The sequence below is a fragment of the Gallus gallus genome, chromosome 18 (assembly GCF_016699485.2).
Source record: "Gallus gallus isolate bGalGal1 chromosome 18, bGalGal1.mat.broiler.GRCg7b, whole genome shotgun sequence".
NCBI classification, from domain to species: Eukaryota; Metazoa; Chordata; class Aves; order Galliformes; family Phasianidae; genus Gallus; species Gallus gallus.
The window spans coordinates 1,182,144-1,207,899 of NC_052549.1; the positions used below are offsets into that span (position 1 = coordinate 1,182,144).

General features: G+C 43.3%; 1 protein-coding gene and 1 long non-coding RNA gene across 3 annotated transcripts in view; one reads left to right on the top strand and one right to left on the bottom strand.

Moving 5' to 3' along the window:
- The window catches only part of LOC107054724, a 125,666-nt gene that overhangs the window by 8,221 nt on the left and 91,689 nt on the right, over positions 1-25,756 (top strand). The gene's annotated exons all lie outside the window — the stretch shown is intronic.
- On the bottom strand, positions 1,260-25,234 carry MYH1E (myosin, heavy chain 1E, skeletal muscle (similar to human myosin, heavy chain 1, skeletal muscle, adult)). Of its 2 annotated transcripts, XM_046902054.1 has the most exons (39): positions 25,158-25,234; positions 24,145-24,389; positions 23,912-24,055; positions 23,634-23,790; positions 19,628-19,655; positions 19,418-19,529; positions 19,237-19,329; positions 18,662-18,725; positions 18,471-18,569; positions 18,262-18,365; positions 18,034-18,172; positions 16,991-17,109; positions 16,743-16,892; positions 15,762-15,932; positions 14,817-15,123; positions 14,638-14,708; positions 11,213-11,300; positions 11,008-11,125; positions 10,556-10,679; positions 9,799-9,935; positions 9,441-9,696; positions 8,545-8,787; positions 8,136-8,312; positions 7,905-8,050; positions 7,727-7,817; positions 7,251-7,640; positions 6,975-7,101; positions 5,833-5,951; positions 5,186-5,382; positions 4,609-4,792; positions 4,365-4,530; positions 4,068-4,192; positions 3,602-3,910; positions 3,266-3,469; positions 2,863-2,988; positions 2,602-2,772; positions 2,388-2,492; positions 2,153-2,248; positions 1,260-1,540 (listed from the first exon to the last, which is right to left on the bottom strand). In XM_046902054.1, exons 2-39 carry the CDS (start codon positions 24,349-24,351, stop codon positions 1,385-1,387), a joined length of 5,820 nt encoding a protein of 1,939 aa, XP_046758010.1. In that variant the 5' UTR covers positions 24,352-24,389; positions 25,158-25,234; the 3' UTR covers positions 1,260-1,384. The 2 variants fall into 2 exon arrangements, with proteins under 2 accessions (XP_046758010.1, NP_001384338.1); NM_001397409.1 differs by lacking the exon at positions 25,158-25,234 and having other exon boundaries at positions 24,145-24,385.

The following is a 25,756-nucleotide window of genomic DNA, read 5'->3' on the forward strand; positions in this document are numbered from 1 at the left end:
AGAAAGGGAAAAAAAATTTCAAATCCTTCCAAAAGCTGTTTTTTCCATAAAGCAAAGTAAGGTCAAGGAACCTGAACAGGAAATCCAGTCCTTAGGAATAAAACGACAAGACAGACATCATCAGATCCCCGTGGATGTGATCACTGAATAAGCTGTTAGGTCCCCACCAACTAGCAAAAAGGAAACACAAGCTTTCTTAGGTCTTGCGGGTTTTTGGAAAATGCATATTCTGGATTACAGTCTGATTATAAACCCTCCATCAAGTGATCCAGAAAAAGAACAGTGTCACATAGGAACCTGAACAACAACAGCCTTTGAACAAGTTACATGGGAGATAGATCATGTAGTAGCCCTTGAGCCAGTCTGGGCTGGAAAAGATATAAAAAACATGCTCTATACCACAGCTGGACAGAATGGCCAGACCTGGAGCGTCTGGCAGAAATTCTCAAGGAAAACAAATCACAGAAGGTACTGAAGGAGAAGATGAATGAAGCTAATTTGTAGAAGGCCACCCAGCTGGCTTTAGGCATTGCTGAATGAGAGAAGTGGCAGTGCTCTATGTCTACAATGACTCCTGAATGGTGGCAGATGCCCTAGGGGTGTAGTTACCGCTATGGAAGCAGAACAACTGGCAGTGCAGAGATAAACCCATCTGGACCACTGCACTGTAGAAAGATCTTGCTGCCCTGGTGGAGAATATGGTTGTAAAGGTATGTCACATAGATGCTCATGTACCCAAGAGTTGTGCCACTGAAGAACATCACAACAACCAGCAGGTGGATCAATCTACTAGGATTGAAATGGCTGAGGTAGATCTGGACTGGCAACATAAGGGTGAATTATTTCTAGCTCAGTATACCCATGATACCTCAGATCATCAAAGAAGATATGCATCCTGTAGATGGGCTCAGGATCAAGGGTTGGACTTGACTAGGGATGCTACTGCAGAAGTTATCCTTTAATATGAAATGTGTACTGTAATTAAATAAGTCAAGTGGCTAAGGCCTCTCTGGTATGAAGAGCAACGACTGTGATTTGTCTGTTTTTGAATTGTCATTTTTCATTGTCTTGTTCCAATCACTAATTCACAACTAGTGAATTGAGATAGAAGTGGTAAGCAATTGAGAGCTAGGAGACAGAAAGCTTTACTGTGATGCAGACATGCAAAGGGTATAAGCCAAAGTTGGGCCCAAAAGCAAATGATAATAGACACAATAACCAGTTATAAGAGGCAGAGATGAAAATGAATGCTCATGATATGTCTGTGAAGTAATTTTTTTATTCGCCATGTATGAAGGGGGGTTAAAAATACAAATTATGTAAGAAAGTGACAGCAAGTTCACATTTTGTGAATTCCTTATGCCACTTTGTTGTCACGACATCCTCACTCTTCCTCTTCTATCTTCTTGCCATGAATCTCCCGGCTCTTCACTCGGAGCTTGTTGACCTGAGACTCTGCAATGTCAGCCCGCTCCTCAGCCTCCTCCAGTTCGTGTTGGATCTTGCGGAATTTGGAGAGGTTGACATTGGACAGCTCCTCCTGTGCAGGGAGAGGGAGTTGGTGGTGAGAAACTGCAGCAGAAGTTTCAGTCCTCCTGTGCACAGGCCTTGAGGGGCTGTGGTAGCTCCCCAGAGGAAAGAATAGACCTCCTGTCTCCTTCCTACCACTGCTTAAACATAAGACTCACAAAGACTTGCTTGTCCTCCATTATTTGAGAACCCACATTAACAAACAGCACCAGAAATGTGTCACTCTTGAGGAGCTATTCTGTCACATGGTCTTATCATTTCTTGTACCTATTCTCCTCCTTCCTAGTGCCTGATTTACATTTCATTTGTTATATTCAGAAACACATGGAAACCCCGTGATGTTGATTACTGTCAGAGATTCATGAGTCTCTTAGTTAATGGATGTTGGCAATTTTAGTTTGATTTCCTGGATAAAACAGGCCACAGAACATCCCTCAGTCAATCCCTAACTGCAGTGTGCCACAAAGAAGGCAAGGCCTCCTGACATGATAATGAACAATGTGGCCAAGACAAGCTGTGTCTTGGGAGATTCTTTCAGGCCCCTTTCTGGTTTTCAATCTTATCTCTACAATCATGCTGCCTTGAAGGAAAATTTCTCTCCCATTCTTCAAGCTATACTTACAGCCTCCTCAGCCTGTCTCTTGTAGGATTTCACCTTCATCTGCAGTTTGTCCACCAGATCCTGGAGCCTGAGAATATTCTTCCGGTCTTCCTCACACTAAAGCAGTTGGCAAGCAGGAAAGACAGAGAATTGTTTCCCAGCAAGTGAGGACAACAATATCCCATGGGGATGTTACACAACCATTTTGATGTGCTGGGTGTAAGGGATGTCAACTCAAGGATACTTCCTGCCTTACCTGGTAGGTCAGCTCCTTCACCCTCCTCTCATACTTGCGCACACCCTTCACAGCTTCAGCGCTGCGCTTCTGCTCAGAATCAACCTCCCCTTCCAGCTCCCGCACCTGCAATGAGAAACCCATATTTGGATCCCCCCTGCTATCCCTGACCTGGGATTGCACACACTTGCACAAATATCCCTTTGTATTACAAAATACAAATAGCCCTACGCACCCTGGCCTCCAGCTTTTGGAGTTGTTTCTTGCCTCCCTTCAGGGCCAGCTGCTCTGCCTCATCCAGGCGGAGCTGTAAGTCCTTCACTGTCTGGTCCATATTCTTCTTCATTCTCTCCAGGTGGGCACTGGTGTCCTGCTCCTTCTTCAGCTCTTCTGCCATCATGGCCGCCTGGAGAGGCAAAGCAGCAAAGCCAGGTTGCAGTCAGAGACCGTTTGGGGGAATGCATCAGTCATCAGCAGTGAAAGAGCCCCAACTCACATCGGTGATGGCCTTCTTGGCCTTCTCTTCAGCATTGCGGGCTTCCTGGATGGTGTCTTCCATTTCACTCTGAATTTGCACAATATCTGTTTCCAACTTCTTCTTGGTGTTGATCAAGCTGGTGTTCTGCATAACAGGAATGTTAGGATTTTTACTGTTAGACCTGATACCTCCACATCAAGAACTGAGAGGGAGAATAATGTTTGTTAAAGTTCATAATGCAAGAGTCCTCTATAGAGCCATGGTGACAAATCAGATAGGGATGGCTAGCTGGATTAGACATGTCACAGTATTGCTCTTCAAGTGTTTACACAGTGAGATGCATAGCAATAAGTAAAATACTAGCAATCTCATTCTACAGTATCTCAAGCTGATGGGATTAGTTCCCTGGAAATAATCTGACCTGCATGTGGAGAAGTTGCACACGTTCAGTTGCATCCAGAAGCTCCTGTTCAGCCACTTTCCTTGAGCGCTCTGTCTGCTCCAGAGCTCCTCGTAGCTCCTCAACTTCAGCCTGCAACAGGTTTGCTCTGCGCTCCACCATGGCCACCTGCTCCTTCAGGTCCTCCTGTGTCCTGAGAGCATCATCCAAGTGTATCTGGGTATCCTGTAAAACAGGAAAAGATTACAAGTTGGCAGAGCACCAGCGCCCAGTGGATAGTGACATTCCCTGCAAAATGCATTACAATTGTAACAGGAGGGAAACTATATGCCTATATGCACTTATTTAACTTCATACCTTGAGTGTTCCTTGTGTGTTTCTCAGGTTCTTTTGTGCCTCTGCAGCCATGCGGTTGGCATGGCTCAGCTGGATCTCCATTTCGTTCAGGTCTCCCTCCATCTTCTTCTTCAGCCGCAGGGCCTCATTCCTGCTCCTGATCTCAGCATCCAAGGTGCTCTGCATGGACTCCACAATTCTGAGGTGATTTCTCTTCAGCTGGTCAATTTCCTCATCTTTCTCTGCTATCTTCCTGTCAATCTCAGACTTGATCTGGTTGAGCTCCAGTTGGAGGCGCAGGATCTTCCCCTCTTCATGTTCCAGGGAGGCCTGGAGAAGTCATAAAGAAACAGTGAATAGAAATATAGCTTCCTCTCTGAGCAATCTCATATGCAATCCTTCATAAAATAGTCTATATTTTCCACAATAGCTACAGATTACTGTTTGCATTCTATAAGGTTGGAAACCGTTTTTTAGCACTATGTACCTCAGCTTCCTCCAGGGAGGCCTGGAGTTCAGATTTCTCCTGCTCAACATGCTTCTTGACTTTCTCCAGCTCATGAACCGCCTTTCCGCCCTCTGCAATCTGCTCTGTGAGGTCGGCAATCTCCTCTGCAGGGAAGAAGGAATTATCACATGGTCAGATATAGAGCATACAGGGAAAGGCCCTGTGACAGCAGCATAACAAGTCTCCTCCCATCACTGAAGGCACAGTCCCAGGTGGAGAGGTGGGCAGGAAAGCTTCTGTGAAAGCCCTGCCAGCAGGAAAGACTGAGCGACTTACGCTGCAAGTTCTTGTTCTCACGCTTCAGCGTTTCCAGGTGGTCCAGGGACTCCTCATAGGCATTCTTCATCTTAAACAGCTCTGTGCTGAGGGAGCGAGACTCCTTCTGGGAGGCCTCCAGCTCAGTCTGTGTTTCCTCATACTTCTGCTTCCACTCTGCCAGGATCTGAGGAGCAACGGGGCGTGAGCACAGATGTGGCAATCACGTTCTGCTCAGGAAACACAGGGTTGGAGCCCAGAATACCTTGTCAAAGTTCTTCTGCTTCTTGTCCAGAGCTGCGCAGGCAGCATTTGATCGCTCCACATCAACCATCAGGTCCTCCACCTCATTCTGCAGCCTCTGCTTTGTCTTTTCCAGGGAAGCGCATTTGGCATTCACAGCTTCAACGTGTTCCTCGGCATCCTGCAGGCGCTGTGCCAGCTTCTTCCTGGAAGGAGGCAAGCAGAGCTGCAGGTTAGAGTTGAAGAGGAAGCCAGTGTTTTACATTCATAAGAGGGCACTTAATCACTTTGGGGATTTTGACCGTCCATCTGTTTAGTGGTTTTTCTGCATCGTGGTTGCATGCAGTCTAAAGGGTTTGTCTAGGCTTTGTCCTAACACCTACTGAGTATTCACCTTTTGTTAGCTTTTCTAATCCTAAAGTGTATGCATGTCTTCCAGTCTGCACTTTTTTACAGCATGCTTTTCCTCACTCTCTTCTACAACACTATATGTTACTGCCTTCATCCCAGCCCTATCTTAACCCATTATCAGAGACTTCTAATTTCCCTTGATAATCTAAGACTTCTCCAGCCATTTCACATCCTAATTCCCCACATACTTGGCCTCCTCCAGCTCCTCTGTGCGCTGAATAGCATCTGTCTCATATTTGGTTCTCCACTGGGCCACTTCGCTGTTGGCCTTGGACAGGGCACGCTGCAGCTCACCCTTGGCTTCCTGCTCCTCCTCATATTGTTCCCGGAGCAACTCACAGTCATGACGTGCAGATTGTAAGGCATGGGCCAGGGCATTCTTGGCCTGTGAGGACACTGGGATTGGTAACTTGAATATCTTAAGATGCGTATTGATGTGGGATTGTCATACACAGGAGTACTCCTCCAAGGGAAAGGATGGGTAAACCCTGATGAGACAAATGTAAGACTGGGAGACAATGAATCCCTCAAAAATGTGTGCTAGAGAATCAAGATATGTTAGTGAAAATTGGCCTGGGGACAGTAGTGTGATAGTTCTGTAAATATTTCTAGAAATGAGTGTGGATCTTGTCTTACAGAGTATCAGAATCTCCTCAAAGGATGACTTTCTCTAGCATCAAATTCACTATAGTTCCTTCCCCCTCAGGTATAAATGCTGCTCCCTCCTGTACTTCATGTATTTGGGAAAAGAACATTAAACCACTCTTGTTTTAGATAGGATTCTACACATGTATGTCATGGTAATGTGGCTTGAAGAAAGAATTTATTTCCAGACCTTTATTTCTTCCTCTAGATGTCTCTTCAGTTCCTCAATCTGTTGGGTAAATCCCTGCTTGCCTCTAGAGAGCTGAGAAATCAAAGCATCTTTTTCCTCTGCCTGGCGAGAATATTCACCTGGCAAATGTAAAGTGAAAAGAAAAGAGAAAAAAAAGTGTCATACTAACAGTAGAATCATAGATCATAAAATGATTTGGTCTCAAAAAGACCCATAGGATCATTAAGTCCCATCATCATATAACATTACAAATGTTCATCACTTAACCATGTCCTTAAGAGCCTCATTCACACATTTTTAAATGCTTCCAGAGATTCCAATACTTCTCTGGGCAGCCATTTCCAATGCCTAACCACTCTTTACATGAAAAAATTCTTCCTGACATCTAATCTGAACCTCCCCTGGTGCAAATGGAGACCATTCCCTATCCCTAGACCACTGAGAAATAAATCAAAACCAGCTTTTATGAAAATGTAGAGCATGATGAGGTTTCCTCTAAACTTCCTTTTCTCAAGACTAAGCAACCTCAGTTCCCTCATATGTCTTGTTTTCTAGCTGCATCATCAGCACTGCTGTTCCAGCAGCTCTAGAATTTTCATGTAGTGGAGGGTCCAAATCAGCCCCACCAGTGATGAGTAGAGAGGGACTATCATAAAGTCATGCAATCATAGGGCCAAATAGTTTGAGTTGGAAGACACTTTCAAATACATCTACCTCCAATCCCCCAGCCATGGGCTGGGATGCTTTCCGTTAGACGAGGTTGCTCAAAACTCCATCCAACCTAGCCTTAACTCTTTCACAGATAGGACGTACACTGTTTCTCTGAACAATGTGCTCCAGTGCCTCACCACTCCCTGGCTAAAGAATTTCTTCCTGATGACTAATGCCTTCCCTAGTCCTGCTGGCCCCACTGTTACTGATGTGGTCCAGGTGGACATCGTTGGCGACCTGACCTCATGTTTGACTAAAGATAGATGATATAGATGCTTAAAATATCTACAATAACAAGCACTTGGGAAGACTGTAAAGCTACGGAATCTGGAATAGTAATGAGATGTTAGCTAAATTCTCTCTTTGCACTGTAACATATCATTCTAATTTAGAGGTTTTCTCATTGGACATCAGGAATTAGGATGTGTCACCTGTTTCTGTCTGCAGACGGGCTCTTTGGGTATTGAGGTCATTAATCATGCGCTGATTCTGCTCCTCCTTGGTTTTAATCTCACTCAGCTGGTCCTCCAGAGTGCGGCACATCTTCTCTAGATTTGCCTAAGTATTGAAAGCAAGGAAGGAAAGGAAATGAAAGTCTGGACTCTCTCTGATTTTTACAGCAGAAATCTTATACGAGTGTGACTTGTAGATATAGTCTAAGCACCATGCCTTTGTCCTATGAACACATTCTGTTGCCTTTATTATACCTTGGCTTTGGAGACAGACTCCATGTTGCTGGCCAAGTCATCAATCTCCATCTTCAGCTCACTCTTCTCCTTCTCCAGCTTCTGCTTGACACGTTGCAGGTTGTCAATCTGCTCCCCAAGCTCCGCTGTGCTGTCCGCATGCTTCTTCCGCAGGGCAGCAGCCGTGGCTTCGTGCTGCAGCGTGGCCTCTTCGAGGTCACGGCGCATCTTCTGAAATTCTGCCTCACGCTTCTTGTTCATCTCGATCTGAGCCGCTGTAGCCCCTCCTGCTTCCTCCAGGCGTTCACTGATCTCCTCCAGCTCCCTGGAGAGGTCAGCTCGGTGCTTCTCTGCTTTTGCCCGAGAGGTTCGCTCTGCCTCGATTTCCTCCTCCAGTTCCTCAATACGGGCCTGGGGAGCATCGGGCACCCTTCACAACCATGCCCTCCTCAAACTGAAGTTTTCTGAAGGGCAGAAGGAAAGGACCAAAGACTTGCCTGCAGCTCCTTGATCTTCTTCTGTAACTGCATGCCCAGGGCTTGCTCATCCTCAATTTTGCTCTGGATCTGGCTGATTTCAAAGTCTTTCCTTTGCACAAGATACATGGTGTTAGTGCCTGAACAAAACATCTAAGTGTACTCATCCAGCACTCAGATGTCCCACAACCACACTTACTTCTTCAGTTTCTCATCCAGCTGCTGTTTATCATTTTCCAAGTCCATTATGCTATCATGGGCCAACTTCAGGTCTCCTTCAAGTTTCCTCTTAGCTCTCTCGAGGTCCATGCGCAGCTTCTTCTCTTGCTCCAGGGACCCTTCCAGCTAAACAGAATGAGATCATTAGTGCTCTGCCAGCCATGTTTATCTCCACAACTGTCCTATAGTAGCTGTATGCTTTTGTTCTTACATCGTCCACTTGCTGCTCCAGCTTGGTTTTAGCTTTGGTCAGCGTATTGACTTTGTCTTCCTCTACTTGCAGGTCATCCAGTGTCTGCTGATGGGCCTCTTGGAGGGCTTTCTTCTCTTTTGTCAGCTTGGCAATTGTCTCATCCAGGACTGCCATCTCCTCTGTGAGGTTTTTCACCTATGAATTGGAAGAAACATTTAAACATGGTCTAAAACTTGCGTGCTGTTGCAGTAACAGTTGCATTTTGCAATGCTTTGCAATGTGGTTTATTTCATCTTTTGCAATTTAGATGAGACCCTGCACATTTTTTCCATAGCCAACATGTTCTGGTGTAGTAGACACTTCTACTCTGAGAGTAGCTTCACACATTGTGACTTCTCACATGTGACTTCTCATGTCTCCCTCATACCTTGTTTTCAGTGGCATGCTTTTCCTTCTCAACTTTGGCCAATGTTAACTCCAGATCATCTATATCTTTCTTCAGCTCTGAGCATTCATCCTCCAGTTTCCTCTTCTTGGCTGTCAGTTCAGCATTAATTTCCTCCTCATCCTCAGCCCGTTCTGTCACCTCCTTAATTTTGGCTTCCAGCTGGATTTTGGTTTTGATGAGCTGGTCACACCTTTCCTCAGCATCAGCCAAGCTATCTGCTTCCTATGGGGAGACAGAGTTTTTTGTGTTATCATGTTTTGAAGTTCTGTTTTGTTGTCTTTTTCTCTCACAGATATTCATTTGCTTCTGTTTTTGTTTGTTTGTTTGTTTGTTTTGTGTTTTCTTTTAATATAATATTTGGGGAATTAGCCTTTTCCATTTGTGAGAATAATGAGCTTGAGAAGTTGGTGGGTTTTTTGGAGTGAAGGAACTGACTCCTGATTGATAGATGAATGTCAAATATCTAGCATTCTAGGCATTATGGCATATTTGTGATTAGGAAAAATGGGTCCTTCTCATGGTTGCTTTTACTCTGTTGCATAAGAGCACTGCTTTGAAGGCTCAACTGCTGGAGACGCTTCCTATCCAGTTCAGACAGAACTGTCTGCTGCTTTTTACAATTGATTAGTGCTACAAGTCTCTCTCCTTAGGACTGAAGGGCCATCATGTCTGATTTGGCATTGCCAGGTTACTTCACTGGCTGGTAGGGGACACCACTGCCACTGTCCATTTATTCAACATTCCAGTAACTCTGAGTGCATGACTTCTTTTCCTACTGTAAATTAGTTATTTTCCTACAAGTCTCTGCTTGGAGGAAAAATGGAGTCTGCTTGTGTAACGCTTTTTCCAAGGGACAAATAAGCAATGATATTCACCGCCTGCACTTGAAGCTGCAGGTCATTTTTCTCCTGCAATAGGACAACCATTTTCTCCTCCAGCTCCTTCCTCTTTGCCTCAGACTTTGCAAGCTCTTCCTTGGTCTTCTCAAATTCTTCCTTCATGTTGGCCATCTCCTTCTCAGACTCTGCACTCTTCAGCAGCGGCTTGATCTTAAAGAACAGCTTCATCCAGGGCCAGTGCTTGACATTCATGAATGAACGAACGTTGTACTGGATACAGAAGATGGACTCCCTGAAATACAATTCATATTGTTATTACATACCTTGAGTGTGAAAAATTTAAACTCAATTAACCAAGCACCATGAGAATAAACTAAATATGCATAATATTTACCTCCTTTCCACCATTCTGCGATACTCCACTCTCATCAGGAAGCCCCTGCATCTGGCTTGTGTGCGAGTGATGATCTCAGCCAGCTTATCATCTCTCATCTCCTCCAGGAGTCCCAGAAGGCCAGCTTTGAAGAACACCTTGAAAAATAAAATGTTGCAACACATAACAGTCAGATAAGCCAGAACAGAGACACAACAGGTTTTCAGCTTTCAGAAGGAGACATTAATGATCATGACCAGCCTCACTTTGTCTTCCTTCCCATATCATTTTTCCACTGTGCTTAGGAACCTCTTGATGGATCAGCCCTAGACCTTCAGTCCCTGCATGAACCGTCTTGTTACAATTTTGGTTTCCCACTCAGCCACTGCCTCAACCATGACTCTGCCTGGCTGTGGACCACAGTGAACTCTTCTTCCTGACTTCATGTTTCATTGATCAGGAAATTACTGAGTAGTGCCTGACCCTTGGTATCCTACCTAGACCTGGCCACAACCAATCTTTAAAACCAGACTTTCTGGCTTCACCTCACACCTTTCTTGTTGTCACAAACCTACTGGATGATTTGGACTTTTAGTTGAATCTGTCCTCATTTAGTCTTCTTCACTTGCCTTGCCAAAATACTGCGTGCTTGGATCTTTTTTGGCTGAGGCACTTGAGATGCCAGCTGTGTTACAGCACTGCACTGCACTCCCTGGCCCTCAGTAAGCAACCAGCTTACTCACTACGCTCTCTCTTTGAACAGAGGACTTGTTCATACCTTGGTGTGACCAAATCTGTACTGGGTGTGGTCCACATCAATGGATCCAAGGAGCTTCTCAGAAGCCTTCTTGCTATCCATGAATTGTCCCTCTGGGATAGCACTCGCATTAAGCACTCTGTATCTGTAGGAGAAAACAAAATATGAAGAAATACCGTTATTGAAACCACCACTACAGTTGAACCCCATAGCCTTCTCAGACTGTCTCATTGAATTAGTCTAATGCCTGAAGCCAATTCAACCTTTGGGAATGGGATACGGAGAATATTTTTACTGTTAGTTCAGAATCCAAAATAATCCTAATCCTTGGCAATGTCATATCATCATGATCTGATAGAGAAACATTTACATATTACTGCTCAGTACCAGTGTAAAGTGTATGTTTCAAGTGCATTACAATATCCAGGCTATTCATTTAGGTCTGAATGGACAGCAAGTGGTACCACTCTTACCTCTGTTTGAAGTCAGCATATAGGACTCTGCTGGGGAATCCTTTCCTGCAAATCCTGATGCCTTCTAGCACACCATTGCATCGCAGCTGGTGGAGCACCAGCTCATGTTCCATGGCACCTAACAAACACCACAATTAGTGACTACCCCACTGTTTGACACTCAAGAGCTTCTGCAGTTCAAATTTTACCCACTGTATCTCCTTACCAGGTGTTTTTGTTTCATTTGGAATGATGCAGCGTACAAAATGGGGGTGAGTGCTTCTCAGGTTAGCCATCAACTTGTTTAAATTCTCCTGTGAATGTATGAGAGTAATTATTATTAATTGTTATCCGCTTAATAGGGAATTTATCAAACTGAATGTTTCAGAATACAGATTTATCTTCCCTACAATATATTGCAGAGCTCCTAGAGGGAAACTTGGAAACTGCAGACACCTGGCTTTGTTGATGTTGAAATTCCTACATTGAATAATGATTAGTATTACTTTTTCTTAACCTCCTCATTCAAATACAATACTGATTCAGAGCTACCATATTACAGCTTCCTTCCAGCTGGTATACCTTTTGGTATACAGTTGGGCATTTTAAGCTGTAGATACTGATGATCTGGTCTCTTGGCTACTCCTGACTACAATCTGATTTGGTAGTAGATTTCACAGAATAGAAACATAGAATGGTTTTGCGTTGGAAGAGACCTTAAAGACTACCTAGTTCTAACCTCCTGCTGTGGGCAGGGACGTCTCTCATAAAAACAAGTTTCCCAAAGTTCAATGCATTCTGATCTTGAACATTTTCAGGGTTGGGCATCAACATCTTATCTTGGTAACCTGCTCCAGTGCCTCACCACACCCATAATAAAGAATTTCTTCCTAATACATAATATAAATGCACCTTCTTTTAGTTTAAAACCATTACCTCTTGTCTACAACATGCCTGTGTAGAAAGTCTCTCTCCATTTGATTTATAAACTTCCAGTATTGGAAAGCTGTAGTAAAGTCTCCCTGGAGCCTTCTCTTCTCTAGGCTCAACAGACCTAGCTCTCTTGGCCTTTCTTTCTAGAACAGATGTTTCAGGCCACTGAGCCTTTCCATAGCCCTCCTCTGGATCCATTCTAACAGTTCCATGACCTTCTTATGTTGGAATCTCCAGACCTGGATGCAGCACTGCAGAAGGTTTCTCACAGTGGTGGAGTAGAGAGGGACAATCATCTTCATCAAACTGCTGGCCATGTCTCTTTTGGTGCAGTCCATACTAAGACTGGCTTTCTGGGTTGCAAATGGGAGCTCCCAGCTCATGCCCAATTTTTCATCCACCTCTAACCTCAAATCCTCCTCTAAAGTGCTGCTCTCAATCCACTCATCGCCCAACCTGTATTCATGCTTGGGATTATCTTGACACAGGCAGAGGACCTTGCACTTGGTGTCACTGAATTTCATGAGGTTCACTTGGCACCACATATCATACTTGTCCAGGTCCCTTTGGATGGTATATCTTCTTTCTACTGTGTCAGTTGTGCCAGTCAGTTTGATGTCATCTGCAGGCTTGCTAAGAGTGCACTCAATCCCATTATCTATGTTATTAGTAAAGATATTAAACAGCACCAGTCCTGATCCAGACCCCTTAAGAACACCACTCAGAGCTAAATAGTTTTTTTTAATTTGGAAGTGAACCTTTGTAGGGCTCAAATAAATGAGCTGTGCTAGCAGTAGTTCAATATCCCTAAATATCTCAACTTCAGCAAAATTGAAAACATTACTGAAAACTCATTACAAAATGAACTGACTTGAGAACAATTTAAAATTAAATATCTCCATCAAAATTGAAACATTTCATAGAATTTTACAATCTTAAGATTTTATTTTTTATGCTATATCTGTTACCTTTTATTCTGTGTTGTATTTGTTGTATTCTATTTTATTCTATGTTGTATCAGTATTGAAAATTGTCATTGATATTAAAACAGGTGTGGGAAAATTCTCTGATACCTGCACAGATACTGAGGAAGTTTGGCCTATTCACTCAGATATAGATAGATAATCTTGAGTGAGATCACAAGACGTGCAGGACAACCAGAGGATCAGCCCCAGCCAGCATGGGCTTATGAAAGGCAGGTACTGTTTGACCAACCTGATCTCCTTCCATGACCAGGTGACCAGTCTGATGGATGAGGGAAGGGCTGTTGATATAGTCTGCCTAGACTTCAGCTAAGCCTTTGACAGTGCCTCCCACAGTATTCTCCTGCAGAAGCTGGCAGCCTGTGGCCTGGACAGGTGCACTCTTTGCTTGGAAGTGGCTGGTGAGCTGGGCCCACAAAGTGGTGGTGAATAGAGTTAAATCCAGCTGGTGACTGATCATGAGTGGTGTCCCCCAGGGGTCAGTGCTGGGGCCTGTCCTTTTTAATATCTTTATTGATGACCTGGGCAAGGACATTGAGTGTATCCTCAGTGAGTTTGCATATGACACCAAGACAGGAGGAAGTATTGATCTGCCTGGGGGTAGGAAGGCCCTACAGAGGGATCTTGGACAGGCAGGATTGCTGGGTTGAGGTCAGTAAGATGAAGTTCAGCAAGACCAAGTGCTGGGTCCTGCACATTGGCCACAACAAGCCCAGGCAACATTACTGGCTTGGGACAGAGTGGCTGGGAGACTGTGTAGAGGAAGAAAACCTGGGGGTGTTGGTTGATGTGGCCAAGAAGGCATCCTGCCTTGTATCAGAAATAGTGTAGCCAGCAGGAGCAGGTGATCTTCCCCTGCACTCATCACTGGTGAGGCTGCACCTTGAATACTGTTTTCAGTTTTGGACCTCTCACTACAAGAAGGAAATTGTGGCCCTGGAGTGCGTCCAGAGAAGGGCAATGAAGCTGTGAGGGGTCTGAAGCACAAGGCTTATGGGGAGCAGCTGAGGGAACTGCGATTGTTTAGTCTGGAGAAGAGGAGGCTCATGGGAGATGTTATTGCTCTCTACAACTACCAGAAGGGAGGCTGTGGTGAGGTGAGGGCCAGCTTCTTCTCCTGTGTAACTAGTGAGAGGACAAGATGGAATGGACTCAAGTTGCACCAAGGGAGGTTCAGGTTGGACATCAGGTAAAATTTCTTCTCTGTGAAACGGGCTGCCCAGGGAGGTGGCGGAGTCAGTGTCCCTGTAGGTGTCTGAGAAACTTTTACATGGTGTACTAAGGGACATGGTTTACTGGGGAAATATTGGTGGTAGATGGATGGTTGGGCTGGATGATCTTGGAGATCTTTTCCAACTTTGGTGATTCTATGATTCTATGATTATTCATTCTCAATCTAAGTAGGTGAACTTTTGTAATTTCTATTGAATCCAGAAAAGAGCAAAACTGAAGGTGACAGTTGCAATAAATCAGCCAAGGATGCAATATCAATAGCTAATTAGAGAAAAAGGAATAAGTCAATTGCCTAGATTGTTTCAGGAGGCTGAACCATATCATTCTATCTCCTGCAATAAAAAGACCAGACACACGTTGAGGTACAGCTTTCATGCTATTTCTAGGGCCTCTTCCTGATATTGCAAGGATGATAAGATTGATGTCCAAAACTGAAACACACATTTCAGATCCAGAGTGAGTTTTCTGTCCTTCTTTGAAAAAAAGTAAGTTTTGTACTTACACGGAATAGAGCTGAGACTGTCTGGAAAGAAGAACCTTTCTTCTTGCCACCCTTTTTGCCACCACCACCCTCTGAAAATTCAAAAAAATATTAAAAAGTTCAGAAATCTTTAGCATTGCCTTTAAGATTCTGCTTCAAACTCTATGAGGATATGAAAAAATGGATTGCGGAAAACCTACCAGCTTCTCCACCATAGGTGGCAAACAGTAAGGCCAGTGTCTTCACAGATGATTTCTGGTACAGCCCAATGACAGTTTCGTTCAGGGGGTCCTTGTTCTTCTCAAGCCAGCCAGAGATGTTGTAGTCCACTGTGCCAGCATAGTGCACCAGGGAGAAGTGGGCCTCAGCCTTGCCTTTGGCAGGCTTGGGCTTCTGGAAGTTGTTGGACTTGCCCAGATGCTGGTCATAGAGCTTGTTCTTGAAAGAGGTGTCAGTTGCCTTGGGGAACATGCACTCCTCTTCCAGGATGGAGAAGATGCCCATGGGCTGGAAGATAGCACAGGAAGCAACAGAGAAAGATCACCTTAGTGTGAAACATGTACTATGACATTCAGAGGTACCTGTGTATTGTTGGTAGCATCTCTGCGTGGATAAGAGGCTAAGTTTGTCAAGAGTTCTCTGCCAGGCAGAATATTTGCCTTTCCTTACCTTTCAGCAGCCTGTCTTCACTAAACTGGTAAGAATGTCTCACCACTTTGGGTTAAACTTGGCACTAGAACCAGGAGAAGTGGCAGACAGAAATACAATTGGGAAAATAGCTACAAGATGTACAGTGTCTTGGAAAATTGGGCCATGCCGTATTTATTTCCCAAACAATATGTGTGGAGTTTTGATTTTGAATCTTCAGAGGAAAAAGTAAACTGACTCTAGTTATGTTTTAAAGAATTCTGCTTGTAGGAGTCTAGGCTACCTTTTCCATGCTTGAAGACACAGTGATGCAAGATTGGTAACACAGATTTGCATTTAGCTGTACTAATTCCTCAGCACTGGGAATATTAATTCCAGTGCAAAATGCCTTGTTTCACAAAATTGACTGTCCAGCTGCAAGTTCTTTCCAAGCTGAATCTGATTGAGAAACATCACAAAATTCCAGAATACATCATACACTTAAATGGAAAAAGTACCTTTTCAATGAGCTCAATGCAAGCAGCCAGGTCCATCCCAAAGTCAATGAATTCCCATTCAATGCCTTCCTTCTTGTACTCCTCCTGTTCCAGCACGAACATGTGGTGGTTGAAGAACTGTTGCAGTTTCTCATTGGTGAAGTTGATGCACAGCTGCTCAAAGCTGTTGAACTGTTTAAGGCAAAGAGAGGTACACCGGTTCTCAAAGAGGCAGCAGTGGCCACAGGGTTGTGTTAGTATTCTTCTGATTCTGTCTGAAGTTCCCCAACTGAACCAACAAACCTAGCAATACAGTAATGACATCTAATCCCTTAGAAGGATTCCTACTGTAGAAAAAATGTACTGTCCTTGCAGGGCTTTATTATGACTATTTTTGAAATCAATCTACAAGTAAAATTTATTTTTTACTGTGCTACTCAAAAGTAGATTTTTCAGGAACGTCAGTTGCAGCACCATGGCAGTGTGTCAGTTTTCTGACTTCTGGGAAAATGGAAGATTCTTCATTATCCTACACCAAAATTTCTCTGCCCTCAAATCAAGAATCTAGAGTTTTCTTTGTTTTGACACAGAAGTCCTAGCATCACCACTTCATTCTCAACACAGGAAGCATGCTCTATGCTTTCCCATAGCATTTCCCTTTCCTTGGCTCTTCCAAGACTGTTCACACCCAGGGTCCATATCTGTGTGAGCTCTAATCATAGATCTGTGTCTGACTGTGAAGTCTAAGATCTTTTCCTGCTCAATGGTGTCTAAGTTTGTCTGTCAAAACACAGTGTTTTTTCTCTATCTGTTGACAATATTAGAGTCAAAGTGTATGCACACAAAGTAATTTAAGCATTCTACTGCGACAGAGAAGAGAGATGGTTATCTCAAAAACAGCAGATTAGGAGCATACACTTCAGAATCTTCTTAAATATGTTTCTGAGTTCTGATCTCTTTCTGTCCCTCTCATGACTATGATGCCAAGCTTTTGTTCCTTACATCAAAGATCTCAAAGCCAGCGATGTCCAGGACACCAATGAAGTACTGCCTGGGCTGCTTGGTATCCAGCTGCTGGTTGATGCGAATAACCATCCACAAGAACATCTTCTCATAGACAGCCTTTGCCAGAGCACCAACTGAATTGTGCACCTAGAATAGAGATGAAAGGACTGGGGTTACATTCTATTGCAGAAGAAGAATATTCACGTTATTCTTCAGCTCATGTAGCTTCATACTTAAGATTATACCTGTGACACAGTTTGACCTTTGGTCACGAATTCATTCCCAACCTTCACTCGAGGATAACACAGGGCTTTGAGCAATTCAGCTGAGTTCAGACCCATGAGGTAGGCAGCCTTATCAGCCACTGGAAAGGGAGAAAGTAAGAGAGAGGGGAGCATTTATCATTGGGCAATGGCTAGAATTTGGTCTGTGTGAGCAAATCTGTTCCTCATTTTTTAGAAATCGGAAGGTACTGGTCTGCTCTGACTGCTCCAGCCTGGAGAAGACTGGGAGGGGATTTTATCAATGCTTATAAATATCTACTGAGTGGGAGTCAAGCAGTGGTGCCCAGCAACAGAACAAGGGGCAGTGCCCAGCAACAGAACAAGGGGCAACAGACAAAATTGGAACATAGGAAGTTCCAAGAAAAACATGAAAAAAAAATTACTTTGAGGGTTACAGAGCACTGGAACAGGCTGCCCAGAGAGGAGGTGGAGTCTCCTTCTCTGGAGATATTCAAAACCTGCCTGGAAGCTTTCCTGTGTAACCTAGCATAGGGAACAGGCTTTAGCATAGAGTTGGGCTAGATGATCTTCAGAGGTCCCTTCCAACCTTTATGATTCTGTGATAAGTTCTCGGAAGGAGTGAAGATTATGGAAGCTAATGCTTGCCTGTTTTAAAAGCAAGAACAAGCATTGTATGAAAAGGGAAAGCTTGAATCTGAAAGCTCCCAGAACCTGTCCTAAACCCTGTGATATCATATCGAGCATGACTGCAGCCCACTCTTGTTCTGGAAACAAAAATTTCTGCATAGCAAGAAATGCAGGATATATTTTGGGGAAAAAAAGAAAAAAAAAGCCAATAGCAACAACAACAACAACAAACAGTTATAGTGCCTGAAGGTTTTTCTGAGAGAGACCCTTTGTTAAAGTTCCCATTTTCAGGCTGTGTGTTTCTGAGAAGTATCCACTGGATAAAAGAATGCCATTTCTTGTGATCAGAGATGCAGTTAAACAGACAATGAACGAAGAAGCGTTTCATCATTTTTACTAGCTGAACTGGCTGATACCTTCTGTGCCATCTGGCTCGGCCTGCTCCTCTCGCTGTTTCTGCTTGAACTTCAAATTCCCATAGTGCATGACAGCCCCTGTCAGCTTGTAGATGGCAGTCTTTTCATCAGCAGAGAAGCCCAGGATGTCGATGGCACTCTGCAGTGGAAATAGTCAAGTAAAATATGTCTTTAGTAAGCCACCCTGCAAGGAATGTACTGTAGGTATCCTTGTGCTCTGTTACTCACATCTGTAGCCATAAGCTCCTCTTGGTCATCAATGCTGGGAACAGTAATCTCGCCTTGACTCACATAGTGGTAATCATATGGGTTGGTGGTAATAAGGAGCATGTCTGAAAGCAGGGAAAGGAAAGACATAGGCTTAATTTTTCAGCTGGGCAGTAGAGGAAACAGTTGCTCGGTGATCACCTCCAAATAGATTAAAAGATCCTTCCTACCAATTAGCTCTGGCTTCTTGTTGGACATGATCTGATAAAAGATGTGGTAGCTTCTCTCTGCTGGGAGCTGGAAAGTGACTCTGGACTTCTCCAGCAGATCTGACAAGGAAGGAAGAAAGAGTTAGGTACAAGACAGGATGTGAAAGTGAGAATTTGAGAAGAAAGGTGAGCAGGCCAGGAGCATCTCTTACAAGTTTCAATGTCAGCAGAAGCCAGTTTGCCTGTGGCCCCAAAGTGGATTCTGATGAATTTACCCTGTTGAGGGGAAAAAGAACAATTTCAGCCTGGATGTATTTCACTGCCCCTGTATAAAACAGGGAGAATAAAGGACTGAAACATCATTTCTGTGGAGAAAGGCTGGGAGAACTGGTCCTGTTTAGTCTATAACAGAGAAGTGTCAGGGGCATCTTATCAATGTCTAGAAATGCCTCAAGGGAGAGTGCAAACAGGTCAGAGTCAGGCTCTTTCCAATGTTGCCTACTGACAGGGCAAAACACAGTAGGAGAAAAAAAACAAACACACTTGGAACACAAGAGGTTCCATCTTTGCTCTGCTGATGGCTGAGCACTGGCACAGACTGCACAGAGAGTCTGCAGAATCTCCTTCCTTAGACATCTTCAAAAGCCGCCAGGACGTGCTGCAGGACAGCCTGCTCTGGGTGTGCTCTCTTGAGTAGGGAAGTTGGAGCAGATCATCTCCAAACATACCTTCCCACCTCAACCATGCTGTGACTCTGTGAAAGCTTTTGTCCAAAGCTGCAACTTACAAAGCGTGAGGAGTTGTCATTCCTCACAGTCTTGGCATTTCCAAAGGCCTCCAGCAGGGGGTTGGCACTGATGATTTGATCCTCAAGTGTTCCCTACAGGATAACAATTATTCCTCGTTATTATTTCCAAAAATGGGGAACAGAAAAACACAATGTTTTAAGCCAGTCTCTCTTAGTGTACCTGCATTTTGCCGGACTGCTCCTCCTTCTTCTTCTCCCCGCTAGCTGCAATTGTTGCAAAGTACTGGATGACACGTTTCGTGTTCACAGTCTTCCCTGCACCGGATTCTCCGCTGTCGAACCAAACAGAGAAGCAGCGAGCATGAGGTCAGGGAGAAGGTCCCCTGGCACAGGGCAGCCCTGCAGGGACCCGATCAGGGAGTGTACTTACGTGATCAGGATCGACTGATTCTCACGGTCTGTGAAAGAGGCAGAAATAAAAATGCTGTTAGTGGTGTTATTGAGTAAGATGGAACTCATAGTGTGTGATAAATTCAAGCAGTATTTTTGGAGAGTATTATGTTCAGTGAGAAAAATACTTGCTGTTGACAAATTTGGGTTTCTACAATGTTTTTTCCCCCTGAGCTATTCATTTAAAATCCCTCTTGGGGCAGTGAAACTGGATATCTCTTCTTGACCTATTTCTTTAATCAATCTAAATATGATGTGAAGAGTGCTGGAAGAATTTGCATTATTTTACATTTAGGAATGTCTAAGGAATTATGTTCCTTAGAGATGTCATTATTATAGACACTGGAATGAAATGCTCATATGAAGCAACTCCCTGTAGAACATAAAGAGATTAATCGTATATTTTTTGTGTGTTTTTTGAATGTTCCAGGAAGTACAACTAAAGACTAATACATCAGGGAGTCTTCAAGCAGTGGAAGAATCTTTGATCAGTTTCTTTCAACTTCCCTTTAGCAAAATACCATTATAGAAGTCGAATTAATTAGCTTCCTTCTATATATATCAAGAGGTTATAGACAATAAATGTAGGCACCAAAAGAATTCTAACTGCCCACCTTACTAAATTCTTTTTTTTTCCCACTATTTTCTTTCCTCAATTACCCTGGTTTCTAAAATTGTAGAAACTTAATCAAAGTTGGAAATGTTCAAACAGTCTGTTTTCCTTTTTTTTTTTTTTTTCCTCTGTTCTTAATGGTGAATTCAAAGGGATTATTTCCAAAGTGGAGAAGAAAGTTCCCGTATTGCTTTGTTTGTCTTTTGTTTAGGATCTTTTCTGTTCATTCTTTGTTTATTTCTGCCTTTGCAAGTCTGTTTTTAAAGGCGCTAACTAAGACAAGAGAGCATGAAGAAAGCATATATGAAAGAAAATGCTGAACTACTTGTCCTTCATGAACTTGCTCTAGTGCTAAAAAGGACAAGTAGAAAAGGAGAAGAAACATAGAAATTATCTTCCTATTTTTCTTCAGTATTCAAGTAGTTTATTTAACAGTCAACATTATTATGTTTAGTTATGTTTTTATGTACTTATGAAACTACTGTGGATGCACAAACATCAAAGATTTCATTTTCTTCAGAAAAACTGCAGTTTCAGTGCAAGGATACTAGTCCATTCTGGTCAAGAAACTTTCTTGTCTGAGAAGAAACAAATACAACAAAGGTATTAGCTAACAACTAATTTGAAATGAATACCTCTATTGTTGTTCCTGGATATTGCAACTTTGCTGAGATCCTGACTCCTGTTCTTTCTCAACAAAGTTGTAAATATGAGAGTAACACCTGGAATCAGACCATTTTCTTTTTTCAATCTGTGTCTAATCTATGTCTTGACTATGAACATAAAATACCAAGGACTTAAGCTAAAATATATTTTTTAAGTGATTAATGTAAATCATCTGAACTCTATTAATATTTTATGTCACATTTCAAGCAAATGAGATCCATATAACAAGTAGGGCTTTGGTGCTCACCAATGCAGAGGAGACCGTTAAAGATACCAAGACTGGAAGCAGCCTGGGCTGCAGTGCTCATGCCCTGGTTGAGTTTGTGATCTTGAGGAACATAGGCCTGGCAAAGAATGGAGTAAGGATCCTAAACTTCAGGAGAGCAGACTTCAGGCTGTTTAAGAAATTGTTGCATGAGATCTCCTGGGAAGAAGTCCTTAGAGATAAAGGAGCGGAACAAAGCTGGCTACTCTCTAAGGATGCCCTTCTGAGAGCACAAGAGCTCACCATTCCTCAGAATAAGAAAGCAGGTAGGGGAGGCAGGGAACCAGTATGACTGAGCACACTGAGTTTGAGGTGGTCAAACTGGGGGAAAAGAAGGGCAAGTACTGACAGTGGAAGCAAGGGCATGTCACCTGGAAAGAATACAGGGATGCTGTCTGGACTTGTAGAGATGGGACCAGGAAAGCTAAGGCACAGATGGAATTGAACTTGGCAAGAGATGTTAACAACAACAAGTAGGGATTCCACAGGTACATAGGTCAGAAGAGACCGGCCAAAGAGAGCACATGTCCTGTGATGTCCTGTGCTAAAAGGAAAAATGAGAACTGACAGCAACAGATATGGGGAAGGCTGAGGTACTCAATGAGTTCTTAGCCTCAGCCTTCACTGGCTGCCAGGATTCTCACATCCCTGAACCTCACATCCCTGAACCTGGACCTCTAGGTGGGGAACTGCCCCCCACTGTAAGGGTGGAGCAAGTCCAAGACCAACTCATGAGACTGAATTTGGACAAGTCCATGGGGATGGATGACATGCATCCCAGGGTCCTAAAGGACCTGGCTGATGTGGTTGCTGAGCCACTCTCCATCATATTTGAAAAGTCATGGCTGTCAGGCAAAGTCCATGGGGACTGGAAAAAAGAAAACATCACTGCCATTTCTGAGAAAAGGAGGAAGGATGACCTGGGGAAGTACAAGCTGGTGAGCCTCACCTCTGTGCCCAGGAAGATCATGGAACAGCTCCTCCTGGAAGAGGTGTTAAGGCACATGAGGGACAAGCAGGTGATCTGACATAACCAGCATAGCTTCATCAAGGGAAGGTTGTGCCTGACCAATCTGGTGGCATTCTATGATAGAGTGACAGCATCGGAGGATGAAGGGAAGGCAACTGATATCATCCATCTGGTTTTCTGCAAGGCCTTTAACATGGTCCCCCATATTCTTATCTCTAAATTGGAGAGAGGGATTTGAAGGATGGACTATTCAGTGGCTAAGGAATTGGTTGGAAGGTCACATCCGGAGGCTTGTGGTCAATGGTTATTTATGTCCAGGTGAAGGCCAGTAATGAGTGTATCCCCCAGGGGTCCATCTTCAGTCCAGAACTCTTGAACATTTTGAGTACACCTCAAGATGTGAAACTTCAGCAAATTTGTTGATAACACTAAGTTAAGTGGAGTGATTGATTCAGCAGAAGAAAGTGATGCCATCTAAAAGGACCTTGATAAACTCTGAAGCTGGGCCATTGCGAAACTAACGAGGTTCAACAAAGCAAAGTGCAAGGTTCTGCACTCGGGTGAGATAATCCCAGATATGTATACAAACTGGGAGAAGAATTCCTTGGAAGTAGCCTTGCTGAGAAGGACTTAGGGTTCTGGTTGATGAAAAACTTAACATGAGCTAGCAGTGTGCACTTGTAGCCTGGAAGGCCAATGATATCCTGGGTTCTATCAGAAGAGAGGCAACCAGCAGGGTGAGGGAGCAGACTGTCTCCCTCTATTCTGCCCTTGTGAGGACCCATCTGGAGTACTGTGTCTAAGTCTGGGGCCCTCAACACAGAGAGGGCATGGAGCTTTCAGAGGTGGTCCAAAGAGAAGGCTAGGGGGAGACCTCATCGCGGCCTTCCAGTATTTCAAGGGAGTTTAGAAACATGAGGGAAATCAACTTTTACCCAGGTGGACAGTGATAGGATGAGGAGGAATGCTTTTAAAATAAAGGAAGGAATATTTAGATTAGATGTCAAGGGGAAGTCTTTTACTGAGAGACTGGTGAGGTGCTGGAACACGTAGCCCAGATAGGCTGTGGATGCCTTGTCCCTAAAGATGTCCAAGGCCAGGATGGATGGGGCCCTTGGCAATCTAATCTAGTACATGATCTAGAATCTGGTAACCCTGCCTGTGACAAGGGGGTTGGAACTTTATGATCCTTGAGGTCCATTCCAACCCATGCCGTTCTATGATTCTATGATTTGTTTCATTTGACCGAATATGTCTTATTAATTGCTCTTACTGTAACTTTTTTCAGTGCCCATTTTTTCATGCTATTAACTGGATTTCTATAAATAGTTAGGACAGAACTGTGTATCATGCACATTATTAAAATAACAGTTCATTAAAAGTTCATGCTGAGGTTTACATCTCTATGCAGACTGATTTAAAAAAAAAAAGGCAAATATTAAATTTCTATAAAGACAATGCAATTTTCTCACCAGTCAGCATGAACTGATAGGCGTTGTCAGAGATGGAGAAGATGTGTGGAGGGGCCTCCTGGCGCTTTTTGCCTCGGTAGGCCAACACCACCTCCGGGTTGTACACCGGCAGCCACTTGTAGGGGTTGACAGTGACACAGAAGAGGCCCGAGTAGGTCTGTGAAGAAGGGACACAGCACATTGGCTTCCACTTAGCCTGGCACAGCAATCCTCCCGAGCTATGGCACAGCAGTCCTCCCCAGCTATACTACCCAAGCAAGAGAGCTGCTGGTACTTACGTAGATCATCCAGGCTGCATAACGCTCTTTGAGGTTGTACAGCACAGCGGGTTCATGGAGGTGGGTCATCATGGCCATGTCCTCAATTTTATCGTACTTGGGAGGGTTCATGGAGAAGACCTGATCTTCCTTCACGGTCAGAGTCTGACAGAGGAAAACAGAGATTTGTTAACATCAGCTAACAGTTGAGAGTGGTTATTACTTTCAGTTCTTAACACTTGTTTTTTTCTCACCTCTCCACCTTCAGTCTTGACAGTGACCTTCCCTCCTTCTTTACTTTGGATCGTCCCTTTCACAAAGGATTCTTTGGGGTGCACCACAAAGACTGATGACTTGGCATCAAAAGGCTTGTTCTGGGCCTCGATTCTTTCCTTCTCTGACTTTCGGAGGTAGGGAGCTGCCTCCCCAAAGGCGGCCATCTCAGCATCTGGAGAAGCCATGGCTGCGCTCACACAGGAAGCACAGTCAGAAGAGTGCTCTGTAGGAAAGAAAATATGTTGAGTCAGTGGGTAAAGTGTTCTGTGAAAGAGAGAAAATCTACAAAATACAGGCATACAAAATCTAAAATATACAGGTAGGTATTAACAACTCAAAAGTTTTATTTCAACCTACCTGTCTTGGTTTGAAATACCTGTATTCTTTCCTGAAATTAAGATTAATTCCTAGTATATCTGGCTATGAAAGGAAGAAATTGTTTTTGAGTGCTGCAGTATTGCAGTACAATCTTTCAGTGTTGTATTATCTTGCTAGATTGTAATGAATTTTGATGATGCCATTGCAGTGACTTCAGATGAAATAAGTCTATGATGTTGGCTTAAGCATTATCTGAAAGTCTCTGAGAGACTTCCTTGTCTTACAGAATTTACTTGCTATGGAAAATTCATCTTGCACTTTTACACACATTAGTATCATGATTCTATACTCTGCTTTCTCAAAAACTTAAGCTCCTGCATTTGTTCCTGGTCTTTAAAAGTTGATACATTTTGTTGTCAGTTCTGATGGCAGAAGCTGGAAGTCAGTCACTGATGTTTAAAAATATTGCAGTTCATTTTATCTGTTGCACAGATAAAATATATCCAGTTAATATATGAGTGGATAGCAGAAAAAGAAAAAAAAAAAAAAAAAAGCCTTCAAACGTATACTGGTAATAGATATGGCTCCTCATAGAAGTAGGTATCCAAGGCTCCTAAGAAGTAAAATGGAATAAAAGGTTTTGCCCAGAAATTCACAGGAGCCATGTGCTTACCTTGAAGCTTTCTGTCAAGACTGGGCACAGCACTCCATAGAGACTTTTATAGAGTCTGGTATGCAGATGCTTTGGATGCTTCCTTTTCCTACAGTCAAAATATATTTTGGCAAACTTTCTTTGGCAAAACATTGTCTGGCAAACATGACTAATGGCATAATTTTCATTTGATTTCACAAGATATATTTAGAAATGTTTTATATCTTACCATTCCTGTGGATATATTTACTATAAATAGTCTGTCAGGGCTGTTAATAAGGGAATCTTGATAAGACAAAACACTTAAAGAACTTGGATGTAGAATTTATAGGTTGTTTCACCATTCTGGTAACAGCTTGGTCTTTGAGTCAGGTCAGACTGTTTGACATTTCTGTACTGCAATTATATCAGTAATAAAAAGGGAATAATGCAAAATATCTTTTATATACAGCCTTGTGAATTTAAGGAATATCTTAAAGTATGAGAAAAGACAATTTTACAAAAGAAAAATTAGAAATTTTCTTTACTAGTTCACTCTACTTTATATGGAAAAGAAGAAAAACAAACACATATCTTGGGACAGGACATTGACTTTAATAGCGCTAGAAGAAGGAAATCAA

Coding starts and splice junctions, on each gene's coding strand:
- MYH1E (XM_046902054.1), bottom strand. CDS start 24,351: ATGGCTTCTCCAGATGCTGAGATGGCCGCCTTTGGGGAGGCAGCTCCC. Junction 18,570..18,661: donor TTCTGCTGACATTGAAACTT/GTAAGAGATGCT, acceptor CTTCCTTGTCAG/ATCTGCTGGAGAAGTCCAGA. Junction 4,793..5,185: donor GAGGAGCTGGAGGAGGCCAA/GTATGTGGGGAA, acceptor GCCTCCTTCCAG/GAAGAAGCTGGCACAGCGCC.